Consider the following 21,208-nt stretch of genomic DNA (forward strand, 5'->3'; position numbering starts at 1 on the left):
CACTGCTGTGTCTTATAATATGTACATTTACCAGTTTTTGTAACAATCACAGGGGCTATAATTGTTCCTCTTATCTTTTACTGATTTAACTATAGTAACTTTGGTAATGGTATTGGTTTTTTGTGTTGAGTTAAAAGCAATTATCCCTTTTTCATATTCCACAAGTTTTGAACCCAGATAGTCACCCTTCATTAAGGGAAGTTCTGTATTCATTCTATTGGGACTTAACATGTTGGACAAGCAGGGTGAGTTATCAGGATAGGTTTTTCTCAATTCACATAGACATTGATTATTTTTTGAGATTTTGAGTGGGATTCCGGATGAGTATGGATCTGGTTTCGATTTTGAAAGGTTTGTCCTCAAACAAGGATGAACTATTGGTATTTGGATTAGGGCCCTCAGACAATCCCAATATGGATTTAAATGTCAATGACCCAGTGATTAGCTGTAATCAGGCTTTTCAGAAGCTTACCAAATGCATGAAAACATTACGCACTAACGTGTGGCACTTGAAACTTTTTAAAGCTTATCAGCTAAAAGGGATTACCCCAAGGGGTTTGCAGGTTAGAATACAACCTTTAGTGAACAACATTGATGAAAAACTGGTGGATGAATGGGCCCAGGTCCAACAGAAGGCATTGATGGGCTTTGTAGAGGCTTTGAGAGCTTTCTATTAATACAGAGTTGATCAATATATTATGGAAGTAGGTTTATTATGTGAGGAAATTAAGAGTTTTGAGGATTTATCTTGTTATTCAACATGTTTGAATCAACTTAGCACAGAACTTCTCAATTTGGAGAAACAACTAAAGGAGAAAAAAAATCAAAAAATTTAATCGGGATATGGGGGATTATGATATAGAGAAACCCTTTGGATCATATAAACAGGTCAAATTTGGTCAGCCAGAGGTTAGACCCCATAATCAGAAAAGAAAGAGACCTAAATCAATCCTTAAAAAATCTAGAGGGGGAACAATAGTACATCTGGTGAAGATTCCTCCTCAGCCACGGGGGTGGACAGCAACCATACTTTAGAATCGCTCATCCCAAAGAGACAGAATTTGAATGCCCTTTAAGGCCCGGATGCATAAGGGAGGCAGAAAACAAAGAGGGGTTAAGGGATCTCGAGAGTCTTTTCAAACTAATGTTACAAAAATAAACAACACCTGCAATGTTTTGAATGTCTCTTCTATACCACTCTCTGAGGTGGAAATACAAGTACTTAATAAAAGTTTAACTTTTGTACCTGGTTTTGTTGTATCTGAAAATTCTTTGGCAGAGGATGTAGTAGTATTTTGTCGCCTACTCAATTTAAAATTGTTTTTTGATGATGAAACCTCTGTTACTAACACTAATTCCTTCAAATTTCACAAATCCACCTTTACTCCACCTATGTATCAATGGGTGACTGCCTTCCAGTTTAGTGTTCTCAAAGATTTACATTTTCATGCTCATGAACATCGTTTATCACCTCACAATCTCTCAAAGATCGAACTACAGGTAGTGTCTAATTTACAAAATAATAAGAAATTAGTGATCTTACCTGTTGACAAGGGAGGAGCTGTGGTGGTTATGGACTGGGAGATGTATTTCAATGAAACCCAGTGGTAACTTAGGGATGGCCAGTATTACATGCTAATGCCCTTAGATCCAGCTTTCAGATTCAAGACAGAAGTAGATGCCTTCCTAAAGCAAGCTAAGGAGAAGGGTATTATTACAGATTCCAACCTATACCATCTAACGGTACAGGATCCCAAATCCCAGTATTTATATATTTTGCCTAAAATACATAAGGACTTAAATAACCCACCAGGGAGACCCATTGTATCAGGCAGAGGGTCCCTTACCGAACCACTTTCACAGTTCCTAACCAAGTATTTACAACCATTATTAAAATTTATCAGAGCACGCATACAGGATACAACCTAATTTTTAGGTATTATTTCTGACATGCAATTAGAACCGGGTTGGCTTCTATGTACACTTGATGTTACTGCCCTCTACACTAACATCCCACATTGGGCTGGCCTTTGTGCATTACAATATTTGTTAGAGAAAAGTGAACTTTATCAGTCTGGATTTAACACATTCCTGGTTTGCTTAGCAGAGCATGTTTTAACCAAAAATGTCCTGTACTTTGAGGACCAGTGCTATTGGCAAATACAGGGCACAGCAATGGGGCCATCTTTTGCCCCCATTTGTGCTGACCTCTTTATGGCTTATGTGGAGGATCATCTCATTTATGACCCTAGACACAATTTGTATCTGGAGGAAATTGACATTGGAGGTGCTATTTGGATGACTGTTGGCTAGTGTGGAGAGCTGATAGTAGTTACCTTCAAGAATTTGTAGAATTTCTAAATGGGAACAAATGGGGAATCCAGTTCATGGTTCATTATCATATAAACCAGATTACGTTTCTGGATGTCCTGATCAAAAGGAATGAGGACAATACTCTCGACTGTGACATTTTTCGGAAATACTCGCAATATAATTCCTTACTCCACGTATCCACCTTTCACCCACAACATGTCATCAGGAACATCCCCAAAGCAGAGTTGCTTTAGGTCAAATGTGCTTGCTCTCATCATCATCTTCTTTCGGCTGTTCCCGTTAGGGGTCACCACAGCGGATCACCTGTTTCCATTTCTTCCTGTCCTCTGCATCTTGCTCTTTCACACCAACAACCTGCATGTCCTCTCTCACCACATCCATAAACCTTATCTTAAGCCTTCCTCTTTTCCTGTTACCTGGTAGCTCCATCCTTAGCATCTTTTTCCCAATATACTCAGCATCCCTCCTCAGCACATGTCCAAACCAATGTAATCTTGCCTCTCTGGCTTTGTCTCCAAACCTTCCAACCTGGGCTGACCCTCTAATATACTTATTCCTAATCCTGTCCACCCTCGTCACACCCAATGCAAATCTTAACATCTTTAACTCTGCCACATCCAGCTCAAACTCCTGCCTTTTTGTCAGTGCCACTGTCTCCAACCCATATAACATAGCTGGTCTCACTACCCTCTTGTAGACCTTCCCTTTCACTCTTACAGGTATGCGTCTGTCACAAATCACTCCTGACACTCTTCTCCACCCACTCCATCCTGCCTGTACTCTCTTCTTCATCTCTCTTCCACACTCACCATTACTCTGAATTACTGACCCCAAGTATTTAAACTCATCCACCTTCGCCACCTCTACTCCTTGCATCCTCACCATTCCTCTATCCTCCATCTCATTCACACACATATATTCTGTCTTAGTCCAGCTGACCTTCATTCCTCTTCTCTCTAGAGCATATCTCCATCTCTACAGGGTCTCCTCCACCCGTTCCATACTCCCACTACAGATCACAATGTCATCTGCAAACATCATAGTCCATGGGGACTCCTGTCTGATCTCGTCTGTCAACCTGTCCATCACCATTACAAATAAGAAAGGGCTCAGAGCTGAACCTTGATGTAATCCCACCTCCAACTTAAATGCATCCGTCACTCCCACCGCAGACCTCACTGCTGTTACACTACCCTCGTACATATTCTGTACCACTCTTACATACTTCTCTGACACTCCCAACTTCCTCATACAATACCACAACTCCTCTCTAGGCACCCTGTCATATACTTTCTCTAAGTCTACAAAAACACAATGCAACTCCTTCTGACATTCTCTGTACTTCTCCATCAACACTCTCAGAGCAAAAGGTCAAATGTGCTTGCTCTAATTTAGGGAAATACAAACAATATAGGAATTATATGGTACAAAGATTTCAAAATTGAGGTTACAAATATGGCAGTATTATTACTTCCAGTAACTGGGCCTCCAGTCAGGATAGAAAGGATTTGCTGACATATAAGGAACATTCATCTGACAAAACATTGGATCTGAGGTTAGGTACTACATATGGATGCAAGATAGGGGCCTTTTTGGATATCATTAACAGGCATTGGAACATCTTGCTATCGGATAATAGATTATCCGATATTTTAGGCAATAGATGCCTTTTTTCATTTCGGAGAGGGAGAACACTTGGTTCCTATTTTACTCATTATAAGCATCATCAGGGGGCTTCCATGACATGACAGCAATATGCAACCACTCAGTACCTCCCCTGTAATTGTACATTGCTGTCATGTCATGGAAGCAATGTAATTGTACATTGCTTCCTTGACATGACAGCAATGTACAATTACAGGGGGTTGCGTACTTTGTGGGCACTGCAGAGACTGCATTAGAGTGAATAAAACCAAACAGTTCAGTAGCAAAAATACTGTGTTGGTCTATGACATTAAGTTCTTGGCCAATTGTGGGTCTGAATAGGTTATACATTTGGTAACGTGCACATGCTCTGCCTTTTACATTGGCCAAACATCCAGACCCTTACACTTACGGATTGGAGGACACCTGAATGATAGTAGCAATAAGAGACAATCAAATGCATTATTCAAACATACATTCAAACATGGAAATGCTTCATACAGATTTTACTGTCATTGACAAAATATTTGGTGACAAGATTAATAAATCTGGGTGGCATACTATTCTTAATGCTAAAGGAAATAAGTGAATTATTAAACTAGGTGGGCTCTTTCAGCATGGATTAAATGATCATTTATAGTCAGCCAATAACCAGCTCTGTTTAATTAATGGATTTGTATAAATTATGTGGATGTGATAAGGTTGTGTTTAACACTGAGGAAGGCTATTTCAGCCCAAACCAGTCTGGTTGAAATAAAGTGGGATTTGAGGGTTTTACCCTACCCTTTGTTTATTTATGTTGTAATAAAATCGAGTTATATTAACCACACTTAGTGCTGGCCTTGATTTTTGACTTAGCTGGAAGTTTCTTGGGCCTGTGCACTTGCCGTACTTGCAAGGGTAATTTTGGCTTGATGTTTCACCAGTGGAATGTCCCAGGGCTCTGTGCTGCGCCTGCTACTGATTGGCATCTATTTTTCAGATGCTAAGGCTGATGTTCAAGGCCCGCCAAGATCACAGATGACTGTAAACTGACAGTATTACAGATTCCACTCAAAACAGAAACATCTTGCAAAAGGGTTTAACATGGGCAAATGACTGGTGACAAAGCCATGGTCTAAAACTCAATGTGAAAAAATGCATTATAATGCCCTTTGGGAAATTGTCAACCCAAGTTAATTACTCCATTGATAAAACACGCCCAAGAGTCGACCCAGTAGTAAGGGATCTGGGTAAACATGTAGACAGCAATCTGTCCTTTGACCAAAATGTGGCTAAGACAGTAAGAAAATCATTCTATGTCACCCAACTTATAGGTAAGGTTACTGCATCCAATTCCAAGGAAGTTATAGTACCATGCTACTTGTCCCTTATCAGATCTATCATTAAATACAACGCCTCTTTAGCATGCATCTAACCAGATACTTTTAACAGTTGAAAAGCCCACAAAAGTTTCTCATCAGGAGAATTCAGAGCATGAATACCTTGTCTTACATTGATCACCTAAAGGCTCTGTCTCTGTATTCAGTTTCCTTCATGTTGAAGAGAGGGGATCTTTACCTGGCTTGCAGGGCTTTCTCAGACAGCCCTGATGGATCTGCTGCACATGCACAAAACAAACAGCAGCAGAAACACTAGATCCAGGGATCTGAACTTCACTAGTGACATAAACAGAATGTACTGGAGAGACAGATATATAACCCAAAGGATCCCCACAGTACAGAATACACTCCCCATCCATTGAAAAAAAGAGTCCATCCCTGACCCTATTCAAATAAAACCTTTACAGCTGGATGGAAAATTATAAATTTCCCCTGGTCTGCCTCCCATGACCCTTATGATAGCTAACACCCTCTACAAATCCTTAGTTACTTCCCTACAAACATGCCCCCATCCCCCACCATGTAGATGCCCATGATACTTGGGTCCCAAATGGTTTGGTGTGCACTAGGCTTGTAAGGGCCCTTGTTGTTCTTAAGTCTAGTAGCAACCTATAAATCTATTAAAAAATCTTGTGCTCCTGACTAAAATATTGTAGCCATACCTCTCAACTGTCCCTATTTTGAAGAATCTTCCTATTTCAGGCCTAATTTAGGATGTCCCTATTTTTGGAGCTATGCCCCTATTTTCAGACCTGATTTATATCTTCACACAATTTTCTGAATACCCCTCATCAGTGTAATTTTTGAAGCTATCTAGTACACAGAAAAATACACTAGATGACTAACGTAGCAGTTTCAAGAATAATTTAAAGAAAGAAGACACATATCTTACAACTCCCTTTTTCTTTAGCAAAATTTAATGACCACGTGTGGTAGTATTTTGAAATACAATTCATTACAGTCTACAGATTTTACACTGTCTCTTTAATACTGTGCTTATATTTTTTCTGTCATTTGTGTCATTCCCTCTTTTTAATTGCGTGTTTCTGATTAGTATCCCACATCCCTACTGGAAGAGGGAAGAGTTATGTGTTATTTGGTATTCAAATTTTATGCCAATCAGATGCCCAGATTTTTAGCTGGATGTTCTATTTTTCATGGGTCTTTGCTTCTATTTGTAATGTCTGCAGGTTGAGGTATGTAGTTGAGGGACTATTTTGTCATTCAGAAAAAACATATACCAGCCTTTAGCAAATGAAGTGACATCACTTCTGGGTTCTTGTTTTCCCTGACAGAAAATTCAGCAGTTAGAATATATTTTCAAGAAGAAACTCAAGAGTCTTGCTGTTCTTGATAGCTGGTATGCATGTGCTGATGAATACACAGAGATATGCAGATGCACACACAACGTGCACGCTCCACACATGCACACATTTATAGAAACATACATTTTCGCATACATCCTTGGCCATGTGTATTTGCAGAAGCATATACAGACATTTATATTAATTCATTTTGTAGTCAGGCATGCACTTCTATAGTCATGTACTAATAGCCTGACTCATGCATAAACACACACACACACACACACACACACACACACACACACACACACACACACACACACACACACACACATGCACACGCACACGCACACACACACACACATGCCTACAGACAGATGCACTTAAGTGATCGTAGGCATATACAAATACTCCTCAGCAAAATATTTCTGAAACTCTCTAACACTAGATTGCAGTTACATTTTCTCAGACTTAGGACATTTACTTTATAGTATAATTAAACACTTTATAGCTATGTCAGCTGACCTGCTGAATAATCCAAGACAAGAATAAATATTTTAAATAATTATTTATTTATTTTGATAATCTGTCTTATTAAGCAACTGTGTTTTTTCCAGGGTAAACAAGGACCTTGAGGAGGTTACATGAATTACTTAGGATACACTGTAATACAGTAAGGGATCTAGGGATCAAACCCATGTCTCCTGGTCTTAGTGCATTAAAAACGAATTGCCATAAACTCTGAGCTATATTACATGACAAATGAACACAGTAATTCTGACCAAAAGGGCAAACTCTGTGTTCTGTACAGCACCTGAAATACTTAGCTTTTGACACAATAGGAGGGAAGAGGTGTCTTAGTAGCCTATAACAGGCCATACTGCTAGCAAATGATAAAAAAAACAAAGAGGTGTCTTATCCCACTTTCTTTGAGACCAACAAACCACTGTTATGGGCAATTCCAGCTAAGGATCGGCTGTCTGCATGTACAGTCTGTCAGAGACATTCTAGATACTCAGTGACTGACATTAACCTGCCAGACACCTTTGTCATAGATTCACTTTAAAATAGTGTTCTCTCACTAAGCTGATCAAGAAATTTCACAGCTTAATGAGTAAGAGCCCAATCTGGAGGTGCTTCTAAAAATCAGGCGCTAAGTGAAATATCATTATATTAAATGCAGATTAACTCTGTCTGAAAACAAATAAGCATTTGTAATTTGTGGTGCATTTATGGGATTACAAGGTAGCCTTCTGCAATAGAATGCATTAACTCTGTCTGAAAACAAATAAGCATTTGTAGTTTGTGGTGCATTTATGGGATTGCAAGGTAGCCTTCTGCAATAGAATGCATTCTGGTCTTAAACTGTAGTTCTACGTTCATCAATTTTACATTCTGAGCTAATGAAATAAAACAGCCTTATCAGTACGTGTCTGTCTGTGTATCACATTTATTTCATTTCCCAAGTGTGCTAACAGTGGATGCAAAAGTCTAGCTAATGGAGGCCAAGCATTGATTTCAGCTCAGGAAGCCAGGCATATTCTGAATTAGCTATTAACTGCAAGTAAACCTCAAGTTGTGATCACAGCAAAACTGAATGCCATGCTGGCATTAAGAAAGGAAACCATCACATGATGATTTTTTTAGCCAGAAACACAGGTTCTTTTATAGACGATAAGGACTCCCTTACTTATATACTCTGACCATTTATCTGCTTTCTAGATAAATTTGAAGCCTCTACTTAATTGATAGCTTATTTTCCCAGAGTCATATAGGAATTGCCTTGAATCTAGCCAATGAATTCTTGAATATGGTTATCACTTTCCCCCTACATTCTCTTCAGGAAGGCTGCACATTTCATTTACTACCCATATAGCAAAGAACTAAAATTCCTTGTGTCTCCACTGAACCATCACTCTTATATCTTATATGTCTTTTTTGAAAGATGGTATCCACTTGGACTATCTGGATCACTTTGAGGCACTTAGTTACTTCTGCCCTCTCCCCTTCTGCCTACTTTCTTCAGGGATGAAGACTGCACAATATTCTTTGTCTTTTTCTGAAATTACTTTTTTTGTGTGTTCCTGCAAAGATGAAGTCAGAATTACACACAATCAATAAAGGGATGAAATAAGAATAAATATTCTAGTCTTGCCAGATATCTAAAAACAAATAACTTCTCATTTCAAAATACAAGATATTTAGCTGAACAGAATAAACAGGAAACAAGTAAGTGAAAACTGCACTCAGGCTAGTAAAAGAAATATGTTTTTGTGGGATGAAAGCCCACATGCAAGAGGCTGTAACCCTGAACTTCTGCTACTAAAGTAGTCAATAAACCCTGGTATAAAAATAAATCCTCTTGTGATAACTCCTATCAAGACTGTTTTTCACCAAAATACCTGAGAAATGCAGAGCACCATCTGGCACAACATCTTACTTCAGTTGTTTTGTACTGATGATTCCATTGTTTCTACATCATGGTATTCCACTAGGCATCGTTGCAGTTTTGTCACATAACTTTCTTATTTTCCACTCATCTTCTATTGTTAATTTCAGGTAATTATACATTTTTTTCTTGTTGCTACTGGTTCCAGTTATGCTATTTCACAGGTTAATACATCCCATATACATAGACACTTAACAGACATTTTTTGATAGTTCCTATAATTTTACCAGCTCCCTGCTGCAACCTTTCTAAATGTTCTTGGGTAGGAAATTATTAAAGTATCTTTGTCTCACCAGCAAAAAAAAGGCATATTTTTATTCCATACCTACTCCCTAGCTGACTGTGTATTTAAATACTGAAAGGGTAAGCCCCAGGTCTGCTCCCTGTAGTACCCCACAGCAGCTATGCATTCTTTTGAGCAGACTCCTTTTATTATATCTCCATTTCCTTTTTTTGTAGCCAATGTTCTCATACTGTATGATCCACTTAATGTCCCCTTAAAGTATTTGCAAACCTTTTGTGTGATAACATGTTACATGCATTGATAAAGGCTAAGCAGCCAACATCTATAGCTTTGATTACTCAATAAAAGAGTTCTATTATATTCTGGAAAATAAAAAGGGATGCATTTATGCTTAAATTTAGCTTTATTCACTCTGGTATATTAGCTGTTCTAGCCTCACTAAGCCATTTCAGTGTGTGTGATCCATTTAAATTTGACAAAAATGTAGTGTTTATTGTAAAACCCTTTAATTTTTGTTTAGGTCTAATGCTCGATTAGCTTCCAGATATTTTGTTATTCCCTGTTCCAACAGTGATACACAATTTTACCTTCACCCAACATCAAACTGGGAGCTGAACAGCTCTCATCCTCTGTTCTTTCTGCTGTCCACAAATTGTGTTGCCATCTTCCAGCATTCAAGAATGTTACGCACTTCCCATGACTTTATTGTAAATGTCATTGTTAACACCAGTTTTCCCTCAGATTTTACAAATTCAAGGGTAAAACTCAGCAGACACCATTATCTAACCCTATTTAGCTCTTAGAATTGTTATAGGACCTTTTTATCTGTGAGAGGACTGCAGTTAACCCTTTACACTGGCCTTCCTCAGCACTTCAAATTATACATTTCCTTGTTTGCTCCTTGTGAATAGTGAAGAAATATCTATTTAGCCTTGGTAAACATCATTGTTTTCTGATCATTCTCTACCCACATTATTGTGCATGTTTTATCCCTCATTTTGTCCTTCTTTGCTTCCTCATATATTTCTAAAAGGCACTGCCTCTGTTCTTGATTGATTTGCTATGTTCTCAGTCTGGGCAGCATGAAGCGTTAGCTGTCCACATTAATCATTATTGAATGTGTGCATATGTGTGTGTGTGTGTGGGGGGGCAGGGTCCAGATTGAGAGCGACAGAAAGAAATGGACTGTGTGTGTGTGTGTGTGTGTGTGTGTGTGTGTGTGTGTGTGTGTGTGTGTGTGTGTGCACGCGCATGTATGTGTGTTCTGGGGGTGGGGCACAGCTGCAGCAAATGTGAATGCAGCTGCGCTGTTTCTGATGCTTGAACAAAATGTCCTGTGCTGAGTGACTCATCTTGGATTATTAATTCAGCACCCATATGATGCAAAATCCAGGTGATGCATTTCAACTTCCCCTTACTCATTGGCCCAAAATAAAGAACTGATATCTCTCACCCTAAATCCTCTTATTCTTACTTCTACTGACTTTTTTTGGTAATCCTAAACATGAGTTATATTCAGTGGCAGTAGAAGACAGGGCAGAAGGGGAATATGTCTATTCACCATTCACGGAAATACTGAAGTATGTACTGTCTCTTGAACTTTATAAATATTAACAAATTTAATAGATTTAATTCTGATAAGTAGTGTTAAGTTTGTTAAAAGCTGGCAAGGGAAGAGCATAGGTTAAAAGAAAGCACCATCTCTTTAATACCGTTGCAGCAGCAGAGATAAACTGCCAGTTAGGCACAGCACATTATACGTAAACCTGCAGTTTTCAGAAAATGGCTCCCCACCTTTTGTACTAGCCCAGTTCTCAATTTGTGTTCCCTCCCACCCTTCCTGATATGACTCAGCTTAAATCTTTTGTCAGTCCCATCTTCCTGTCACCATATGACAAGGATTTGTTCTATCTGAATTAGCAGTTTGACACAGAGCTGTTTCATCATTGAACTAACATGTTGTCTCCTCAGCAAAGAGTATAAATCCAATCCCTGTACCACTGTTTATACTTCCAAGTCAGACTTGAAACCTGCAAATGTCAGTGTGCTGCTAGTACTTCTATAATGCTTGCATACCTAGAATAAGTAATACCAACAATAATACATTTAATTTTTTTTTACTTTCTACTAATTGATTTTCTAAAACAATCCCAAAAACAGCCAAGAAAAAAAAAAATATTTTGCAATCCTTACCTCATCTCCACTCAGTTACACTTTATGTCAGGCTGTTCATATGCTGGCACAAATGACAATACACAGATATTCATAAAAAAGCATGCAAACAGTCACATTACATGTATGGTATAAATATAAACAGTAAGATGTACGCTCACACATTTCAGCACAAATATATTTAAGACAGCATTTCAGAAATTAATATGGTGTTTGGAACAACGTCATCCCAGAGGGAATATTTATTGATCTATTCATATGCATGATCAAAAGTAGGAATGATCCATGCAAGTCTCAGTTACAGAGGGGGTCCCAAGTCAAGAAGAAGCAATGACAGAGGTCACAAGAACTCATATGCAGTAAACACAAGTTGGTGAATAATCTCTCAGTACACAAAGAGAAAGTTATTACTAAAAGCAAATTAAAAAAGAACATAGTAAGCACTTAGAAAACTTTCCTGTACCCTGTAACACATTACAGCCATAGAAACAGAAGAAAAGGGACAGGAGTCTTAAAACATCACCTCTTCAGTATTGCAACATCAAGGCTGCAGAACAAATGAAAACTAGCTCTAGAACCATACTGCAGAAATGTGTGACAACTGTTCTTACCTTGCTGAGCACAGGTGTGATAACATTGTAGCTGATAATGGAAACAGCAAGGAACAGGGAAGGGCCCATCATCCTGGATTGAATGAGGCTGCCCACGAAATGGAGAAAATGCCTTGCAACTGCAAGAGTACAGGTTTAGGAGTAGAAGCAGGGCTGGACCAGCAGCTGTATTGCTTAGCAACAGACGAGACAGGGATGGGCAATCTGACATCATTGCAGGCTTTGCAAATCACAGCATATAGACTTTCAGGCTTGATGTACCTTTCGAACTTTTATTTTATTTTAACATGAGTTTCATTTACCTGGAGGGGATCTCTAAGTATTTGCAGGTATCTCACACGTCTGTCATGTACTGTTTAAGAAAGTATCCTTACAAATATAGTATAATAAAGGATGTGAAGTAGAAAAGTAACAAGCTGTGGCAGAAAAGCTAATTTGTCTGCCTGTCACATTAAAACTATAACAAACCCAGGACCCTTTTAAAGGGCTATGATCCACAAGGTGCACTGCTTTGCTTGTGACTCTACTGTTATGACCTTGAGTTGTAACCATGCACACATTATGCTATACATATATCAACTGCTTTTAAAACCAGTGATGACTCAGTCACTCCATAGTAGCTAGAAGCTGATTCTATAGCTAAATCATTATCCATTTTAAATTAAAACCTGCATACTTCATTTCAGTGTTGTCTTGTACATAATCCATGTTAAAGTAAGACTTTTACATTCCATTTTATATTCCATTTCAATCTTATCTTGTCCAATTTCACTTGTGTGTCATATTTCACACATATTATTTGCATTATATACAGCCCTATAATTTAGTGTGATCACAGTATACATATTCTTTATTTTCAGTAAGCAGTAAACATTAAAATGTACGCCCACGAAGTTTAGCACAAATATATTTTTGACAGCACTTTAGAAATTACCTTTCTTTTCTAGACTTGGCTGTATTGTTTGCTTTTGTTCAATGATACTGTTTTTCAGGAAGATAGTTTTGCATAAAAACAGACACACAAGCCTGTATGTGTGTGTGTGTGTGTGTGTGTGTGTGTGTGTGTGTGTGTGTGTGTGTGTATATCTATATATATATATATATATATATATATATATATATATATATATATATATATATATATATATATATATATATAGAGAGAGAGAGATAGAGGGGCAGAGAGATAGATATTCATTATATATGAAGAGAGAGAATTAGTGAGATGAGTATACAAAATGTTATTCCTGAAGAGGGGGTACTTTCATAAAAAGAGGAGGAAATCAGTGATATGAGGACAGAGAATACGCATTTCCAGGCAGTGCTATGTGAAAGTACAGTTGTCTAGGCTCAGTAGCTGGGCCAACGTTTCATGGTCTGAGTGAAGAGGCTCATATCTGCTCTCAAAGTATATGTGAAATGAAGAACTTTCTCTTACTCCTCCCAGACCATTCTAGCTACATGCAAACATGTAAAATGCTTTGATTCAGCCTTGGTTAAAGTTAGCATTTTGGCCCAAAACTATTTTATCCACACTTGATTGCTACATCTATATTTTACTTTATTTTCCTTTATATGACTACTTTATAATTGAGCACGTGCTACAGGCACAGATCTCAGCTGTGGCCCACAAAGGTACAGTAATACCTCTTCTGATTTCAGGATCCTTTCTGAAACCCCCACTACAACCTGTTTGCTAAGCGTAAACCTGGTTAAATACTCATCTGCTTACAAACATTGACAATGCCTGGTCATGATGTTTTAGTGCAGAGATCTGTGCCAAACACATACATTTATGCATCTATTTATTAGGTGGTTAGGCATAATAATCCCAAAGGTCCTTATTTATCTATGGCCCATACCATGGGATGAATTATGAAGAGAAGAATGCAACACTCATTGTATGCAGCCTTAAAAATGCACACCAAACTACGCATATTTATTTATTTATTGCAGTTTGATGACTGGGATAATCCACTGGGCCTGGAAGTGCTTGTTTTCAGTGGAGGGCCAGGGAGAAAAGCTCCACAGGATATAGACAATTTTACAATAGTTATACAAAAGTAAATAAAGTAGTAGAACAGTGAAAATGCAGAGATAATATACAATTTGTTAAAAAAGACAAAACATTTCAAATCCTAGGTAATGATTTACAAAAAGTGAGATTCCTGTAGTCTAAACATATTAAAAAGTACAGACATTTCAGATGAAAAAAGCATGGAAATAAAACATTTATGTACAGATAAAAAAAACTTTTTTTTTAAGTTAGAAATATGAGGAGGACAGAGAGAAGAAGGTGAGGTGAGAGAGGTAAAAGGTGGTATATAGTGGAGAATGGGAGTGGGTTGGCAGAAAGTTTATGAGGTATATGGTAGGAGAGGAAGTAGAGGCAAAGGGTAAGAGAGCACAGTGATAGAAGGTTGAGGTATATAGTGCATGGGAGATGGTGTTAAAGAGTTTATGTGGTAGGGGAACAGGAACCAGTTCCAGCAGCTGTATTGCTTAGCAACAGACGAGACAGGGATGGGCAATCTGACATCATTGCAGACTTTGCAAATCACAGCATATAGACTTTCAGGCTTGATGTACCTTTAGAACTTTTATTTTATTTAAACATGAGTTTCATTTACCTGGAGGGGATCTCTAAGTATTTGCTGGTATCTCACACGTCTGTCATGTACTGTTTCAGAAAGTATCCTTACAAATATAGTATAATAAAGGATGTGAAGTAGAAAATTAACAAGCTGTGGCAGAAAAGCTAATTTGTCTGCCTGTCACATTAAAACTATAACAAACCCAGGACCCTTTTACAGGGCTATGATCCACAAGGTGCACTGCTTTGCTTGTGACTCTACTGTTATGACCTTGAGTTGTAACCATGCACACATTATGCTATACATATATCAACTGCTTTTAAAACCAGTGATGACTCAGTCACTCCATAGTAGCTAGAAGCTGATTCTATAGCTAAATCATTATCCATTTTAAATTAAAACCTGCATACTTCATTTCAGTGTTGTCTTGTACATAATCCATGTTAAAGTAAGACTTTTACATTCCATTTTATATTCCATTTCAATCTTATCTTGTCCAATTTCACTTGTGTGTCATATTTCACACATATTATTTGCATTATATACAGCCCTATAATTTAGTGTGATCACAGTATACATATTCTTTATTTTCAGTAAGCAGTAAACATTAAAATGTACGCCCACGAAGTTTAGCACAAATATATTTTTGACAGCACTTTAGAAATTACCTTTCTTTTCTAGACTTGGCTGTATTGTTTGCTTTTGTTCAATGATACTGTTTTTCAGGAAGATAGTTTTGCATAAAAACAGACACACAAGCCTGTGTATGTGTGTGTGTGTGTGTGTGTGTGTGTGTGTGTGTGTGTGTGTGTGTGTGTGTGTGTGTGTGTGTGTGTATCTATATATATATATATATATATATATATATATATATATATATATATATTTTTTTTTTTATATATATATAGAGAGAGAGAGAGAGGGGCAGAGAGATAGATATTCATTATATATGAAGAGAGAGAATTAGTGAGATGAGTATACAAAATGTTATTCCTGAAGAGGGGGTACTTTCATAAAAAGAGGAGGAAATCAGTGATATGAGGACAGTACGCATTTCCAGGCAGGGCTATGTGAAAGTACAGTTGTCTAGGCTCAGTAGCTGGGCCAACGTTTCATGGTCTGAGTGAAGAGGCTCATATCTGCTCTCAAAGTATATGTGAAATGAAGAACTTTCTCTTACTCCTCCCAGACCATTCTAGCTACATGCAAACATGTAAAATGCTTTGATTCAGCCTTGGTTAAAGTTAGCATTTTGGCCCAAAACTATTTTATCCACACTTGATTGCTACATCTATATTTTACTTTATTTTCCTTTATATGACTACTTTATAATTGAGCACGTGCTACAGGCACAGATCTCAGCTGTGGCCCACAAAGGTACAGTAATACCTCTTCTGATTTCAGGATCCTTTCTGAAACCCCCACTACAACCTGTTTGCTAAGCGTAAACCTGGTTAAATACTCATCTGCTTACAAACATTGACAATGCCTGGTCATGATGTTTTAGTGCAGAGATCTGTGCCAAACACATACATTTATGCATCTATTTATTAGGTGGTTAGGCATAATAATCCCAAAGGTCCTTATTTATCTATGGCCCATACCATGGGATGAATTATGAAGAGAAGAATGCAACACTCATTGTATGCAGCCTTAAAAATGCACACCAAACTACGCATATTTATTTATTTATTACAGTTTGATGACTGGGATAATCCACTGGGCCTGGAAGTGCTTGTTTTCAGTGGAGGGCCAGGGAGAAAAGCTCCACAGGATATAGACAATTTTACAATAGTTATACAAAAGTAAATAAAGTAGTAGAACAGTGAAAATGCAGAGATAATATACAATTTGTTAAAAAAGACAAAACATTTCAAATCCTAGGTAATGATTTACAAAAAGTGAGATTCCTGTAGTCTAAACATATTAAAAAGTACAGACATTTTAGATGAAAAAAGCATGGAAATAAAACATTTATGTACAGATAAAAAAAAACTTTTTTTTAAGTTAGAAATATGAGGAGGACAGAGAGAAGAAGGTGAGGTGAGAGAGGTAAAAGGTGGTATATAGTGGAGAACGGGAGTGGGATGGTAGAAAGTTTATGAGGTATATGGTAGGAGAGGAAGTAGAGGCAAAGGGTAAGAGAGCACAGTGATAGAAGGTTGAGGTATATAGTGCATGGGAGATGGTGTTAAAGAGTTTATGTGGTAGGGGAACAGGAACATTCCCACTTTGAAAGAAGGTGAGATTGGTTCATAGGTTCGTAGGTTCATAGGTTCATACTAGGCTATCTGCCCTAGGGCATTTATAAGCCTAGCCAGAGTGTGTTTGGCTTTCGCCACCCATTTTAAATTAATTTTGCTATGCCCTTTTTCGAGGTTAGTATACTGTGCCTCTAACAGTGACACAGAGGTGATACCCGGGGTAAACCTACGATCTCCCATCCACTCATCAAGATTCTTCTTGAAGAGAGTCAATGAGGGACTCTGCCTAACCTGGACTGGGATTTTATTCCAGAGTGAAGGGAGCCTCTGGGTTATGACTCTGTCCCTCCAGCATGTCCTATTTATTTCAGTACTGAGGTTCAATTCTCTCGAGCTCGTAGCTCGATGGGATTTGTATTTTCTGAGGTGCAGCATGTCCATTAATTCCGGGTTGGACATGGCTTTATACGTCAGGCACAGATCGCCTCTGAGCAGGTGGTATGCCACTGAGTAGAGCTGGAGTTTCTTTAACTGGGCAGCATATGGCATCTGTTTCAGCCCTTTGATCCTCTTGTTGAGGTACTTTTGGGGTCTTTCCAGTTGCTGCAGGTGTCTTGTAAGATACATTCCAAAAGGGGCATTGTACTCAATTATGGGCCTGATGAGGGATGAGTAAAGAGGCACGATGACCTCCCCTGATCTAGATGTGAATCCCTTCATGATTAGGTGGGCTATATAAAATGTTTTTCTAACCACTTTGGCCACGTGGTTGCCAAATGAGAGATTGCTATCAACTTGGGTCCCCAGGTCCCTAATTACTTCTTCCATACTTAATGGATTACCACCTATGTGGTAATTTGTGGGCACTTTGTTTTTGCCAAAGGGGATGACTATACACTTTTTGGCGTTTAGCTTGAGGCCATGGCTTTGGCACCAGTTGTCTGTTTCTATGAGGTCCTTTTGGAGGATGCTTGTGTCGGCTGGAGAGTCGATTATGATGCCCAGTTTGCAGTCATCCGCAAACTTGGTCAGCCACAGTCCTTCCATGTTGGCCTGTACCTCCGAGAAATATATACCAAACAAGAGAGATCCCAGGACTGAGCCTTGTGGGACGCCACTTATAACTGGTTTGGAGTCTGACATGGCTCCAGCAATTCTAACCATGTGGGTTCTGTCCTTGAGCCAGTTTGCAACCCATCTCGTGACATAGGGGTTTATATTTAAGCTGGTGAGCTTATCTATAATGCCTGAGTGGGGTATTGTATTGAAGGCTTTTGTGAGGTCCAGGTAGGCTGTGTGGACCACCTTCCCCTCGTCAATGGCCTTGGTGACTCTTTCAGAGAAATCAACCACGTTTAAGAGGCAGGATCTGCCCTTAACAAAGTTGAACTGGGTAGGATCCAGTGTATGTAGGTCCCCAGTATCTTTATTTATGAGGTCCACGATGATCCTTTCCATAGCTTTGCAGACCAAGCTGGTCAGGCTTATGGGGCGATAGTTTCCAGGATCTGTTGAGGCACCACCTTTGTGGAGAGGGACCACTGTTGCTCTATGCCACTCTTTGGGTACATATCCTGTAGTAAGGCTGAGGTTGAACAGTAGTTTTATGTTTGGGTTTAGCTCTTCTTGTAGTTCATGTAGGACGCAGCCCGGGACACCGTCTGGTCCCATTGATGCTGTGTTTTTTGCTTTGGAGAGGGCGGCTCTTACCTGAGCATCTGAGATGTCAGGGGGGCAGCACTCTGTTGGGATAGATATTTGCCCTTTTGGTGGGGAGGGGGAGAGAAGTTTGCGCTGAACCTGTCAGCTAGGATGTTGGCAATGTCTGTGGGTTCAGTGTATTTTTTGTCATTTTAGACTAATTCTGAGCATATCTGGGAATTCCCACCCAGGTTCCTAACATAACTAAAGAAAGCCTTGTGATTATCCATAGTGTCCTGTGCAATTTTTCTCTCTAGGCTGGCCTTAGACGATTTTATGAGTGCCCGTAGTTTTTTGCTAAAACTGATCAGAGATGCCTTCCCTTTTTGGGATTTTGCTCTATCATGTAGTAGCTTCCTCCTTCTATTGTATAGTTTGTTTATGGCTGGGGTCCACCATACAGGATGTCTGCCTTTGGAGGATTGGGTCTTGGTTTTATTTGGGATTGCATGATCCATGCATTCCTGAAGGTGTTCATAGAATGCGTTTATAAAGGATTCTGCGGTCTGGGCCGTATTTTCCACTGGCCCGGGGGCTTTGAAGGATTCCACCTCGGTTTTGAGGAGTGTGAAATTTGCTTTAGAGAAGTTTTTCACTGTGGTTTTCTGGACAGGGGGTGGGGTCAGGATTGAATATCCAGTGAGATTAGTTTATGGTCTGATCTTATCAGTGAGGGATACACTTCTGGTCTGGAGCATAGAGTCCCAATGTTGATGATGATCAGGTCCAGTATGTTTTCCCCTCTTGTGGGAGTGGTAACAAGTTGTTCCATAGCATTTGAGTTTATAAATGCTAGGAACCTTTGGGCTAGGGTGTTGGAGCTAGAGTAATGCTCCCAGTCTATGTTTGGGTAGTTGAAGTCGCCCAATATAATGGTGATTGGAGAGACCTTCATATTTTCCAGTGTTCTCAGGAAGGCCAAGTGGGGTTCCTGGGTTTGGGAGGGTGGTCTGTAGCAGGCTATAAACTGGAAAGCAGTTTTACCCACTGTTAGTTGCACATGGATAGTCTCTGATGCTTCGTGCTGTGCCACCAACCTGGAGGTGTGGGTATCTTTGACGAATATTGATACTCCCCCTCCTTTTGTGGTTCGGTTCAAGTTTTGGGACCGAAAAGCATGGTATGAGGTATAACCTGGTAGTGCTGGGGTGCTCTCGGGAGCCTTGAACCAGGTTTCTGTTACTGCACAGATATCAATGTTCTCCATGCTAAGGAGAGTTTCAAGTGTGTGCATCTTGAGGTTTAGACTTCTGGCGTTGAGTAGCATTACTCTTAGTTTCTTATCCCTTGTGATACCTATGGAGGTGGGTTTGTCTTTTGAGCCTTGCCTAAAAAAGGCACTATGGGAGTAGCAAGCACCTTTGCCAATATCCGAAAGCCCAGGGGTGACAGGTGCAAGCCGTCCCTAGCAAAGCATCGTGGCTTGTCGAGCATGTCATCCCAGGCTGACAGGCATTGGATCCCCTTTGAATGACACCAATACTTAAGCCAATTGTTGAAATTGATCATCTTGTCTTCATATTGTGGCATCAGTCTTGGTGAGGGTAAGATGCTACTCAAGGTCAGGGTCATACTGACCTGGGCTACATGCTCAGAGAGCTCCTCAATGTCTCTTTTCATGTAGTTCAGGGAGGTGCGTCTCAGGTCATTCACACCAGCATGGACAATGACTGAGTCATATTTGTACTTGCCTTGGAGTGACCTGAGTGCTTGTGTTATGTGGCGGATCCTAGCACCCGACAGGCAGCTCACCATGACCTTCTCCTTGTTCAGCCTGGTGAGTGGGATGTCAGTGTGCCTGACGATAGAGGCACCTATTACAAGTGTATCAGGTGTGTTGTTTAGCCTTAAGGGCTGTGACTGTTCAGCACACTGGCTTTGTGAGCTATGTGTTGCACGTGTTTTGTTTTGGGGTAGCGGTTGCTTGGGTGTCTGCTTTGGAGGTCTCTGCTGCTTAGGCAGATTTTATTTAGAGCCTCCGAGTATGTTTTTGTGTGTTTATGTGTTTGGTTTGCTGTCATGGTAGGTCTATGTGAGACTGGAATTGTAGTGAGTGTGGTTTCCTTCTTCTCCTGACTGGTTACGCCAGTACTGAGTTGAGAGAGCTTAGCCTCCAGTTTGGCTATATGGTTGCATCTCTCACATGTGTTGGAATTTGTTGGGAGGAGGAGAGGGTTGTCTGTGTACATGAGGCAGTTGTAACATTGCCTCAAGATTCCCAGTTCACCAGCTGGACCGGAGAGGAGATTGACAACTGACCTTTGGACATGCTAGAATAGTATTGGGAATTCCTTTATAATTGAAAAAAGGGCCAATGGGGAACAAGGTACTCAAGGGAGTTTGTGAGGGTGTAGTGCTTTTAATTTTTTAGTGCTGACTTATATAATTGCTTTAGTGAGCAAGTGCCAGGTAACTTAAATGCAATGTGTTACAGGTAACTTAAATGCAAAACGACAAACAGTAACTTTCTTTCAAGTGAAACAAGGAAATAAGTACAGTAAGCAATGCAGATATCACTAGGGATCCACAGAAGTGCTGAAAAGCCGCGTTTTAGGTGGAATTAGCGTTT

General features: G+C 39.4%; 1 protein-coding gene across 1 annotated transcript in view; it reads right to left on the reverse strand.

Annotated features, from left to right (window-relative positions):
- Positions 1-12,271, reverse strand: part of LOC122809124 (proSAAS-like) — a 148,909-nt gene extending 136,638 nt beyond the window's left edge. Inside the window, exon 1 of the mRNA XM_044080383.1 lies at positions 12,141-12,271. Coding sequence (XP_043936318.1) covers positions 12,141-12,212 — 72 coding nt within the window. The 5' untranslated portion in view covers positions 12,213-12,271. The remainder of the gene's footprint in view (positions 1-12,140) is intronic.
- Between the last annotated feature and the right edge of the window lie 8,937 nt (positions 12,272-21,208).

The sequence above is a fragment of the Protopterus annectens genome, chromosome 8.part0 (genome assembly GCF_019279795.1).
Source record: "Protopterus annectens isolate FY-2018-M chromosome 8.part0, PAN1.0, whole genome shotgun sequence".
NCBI lineage: Eukaryota > Metazoa > Chordata > Ceratodontiformes > Protopteridae > Protopterus > Protopterus annectens.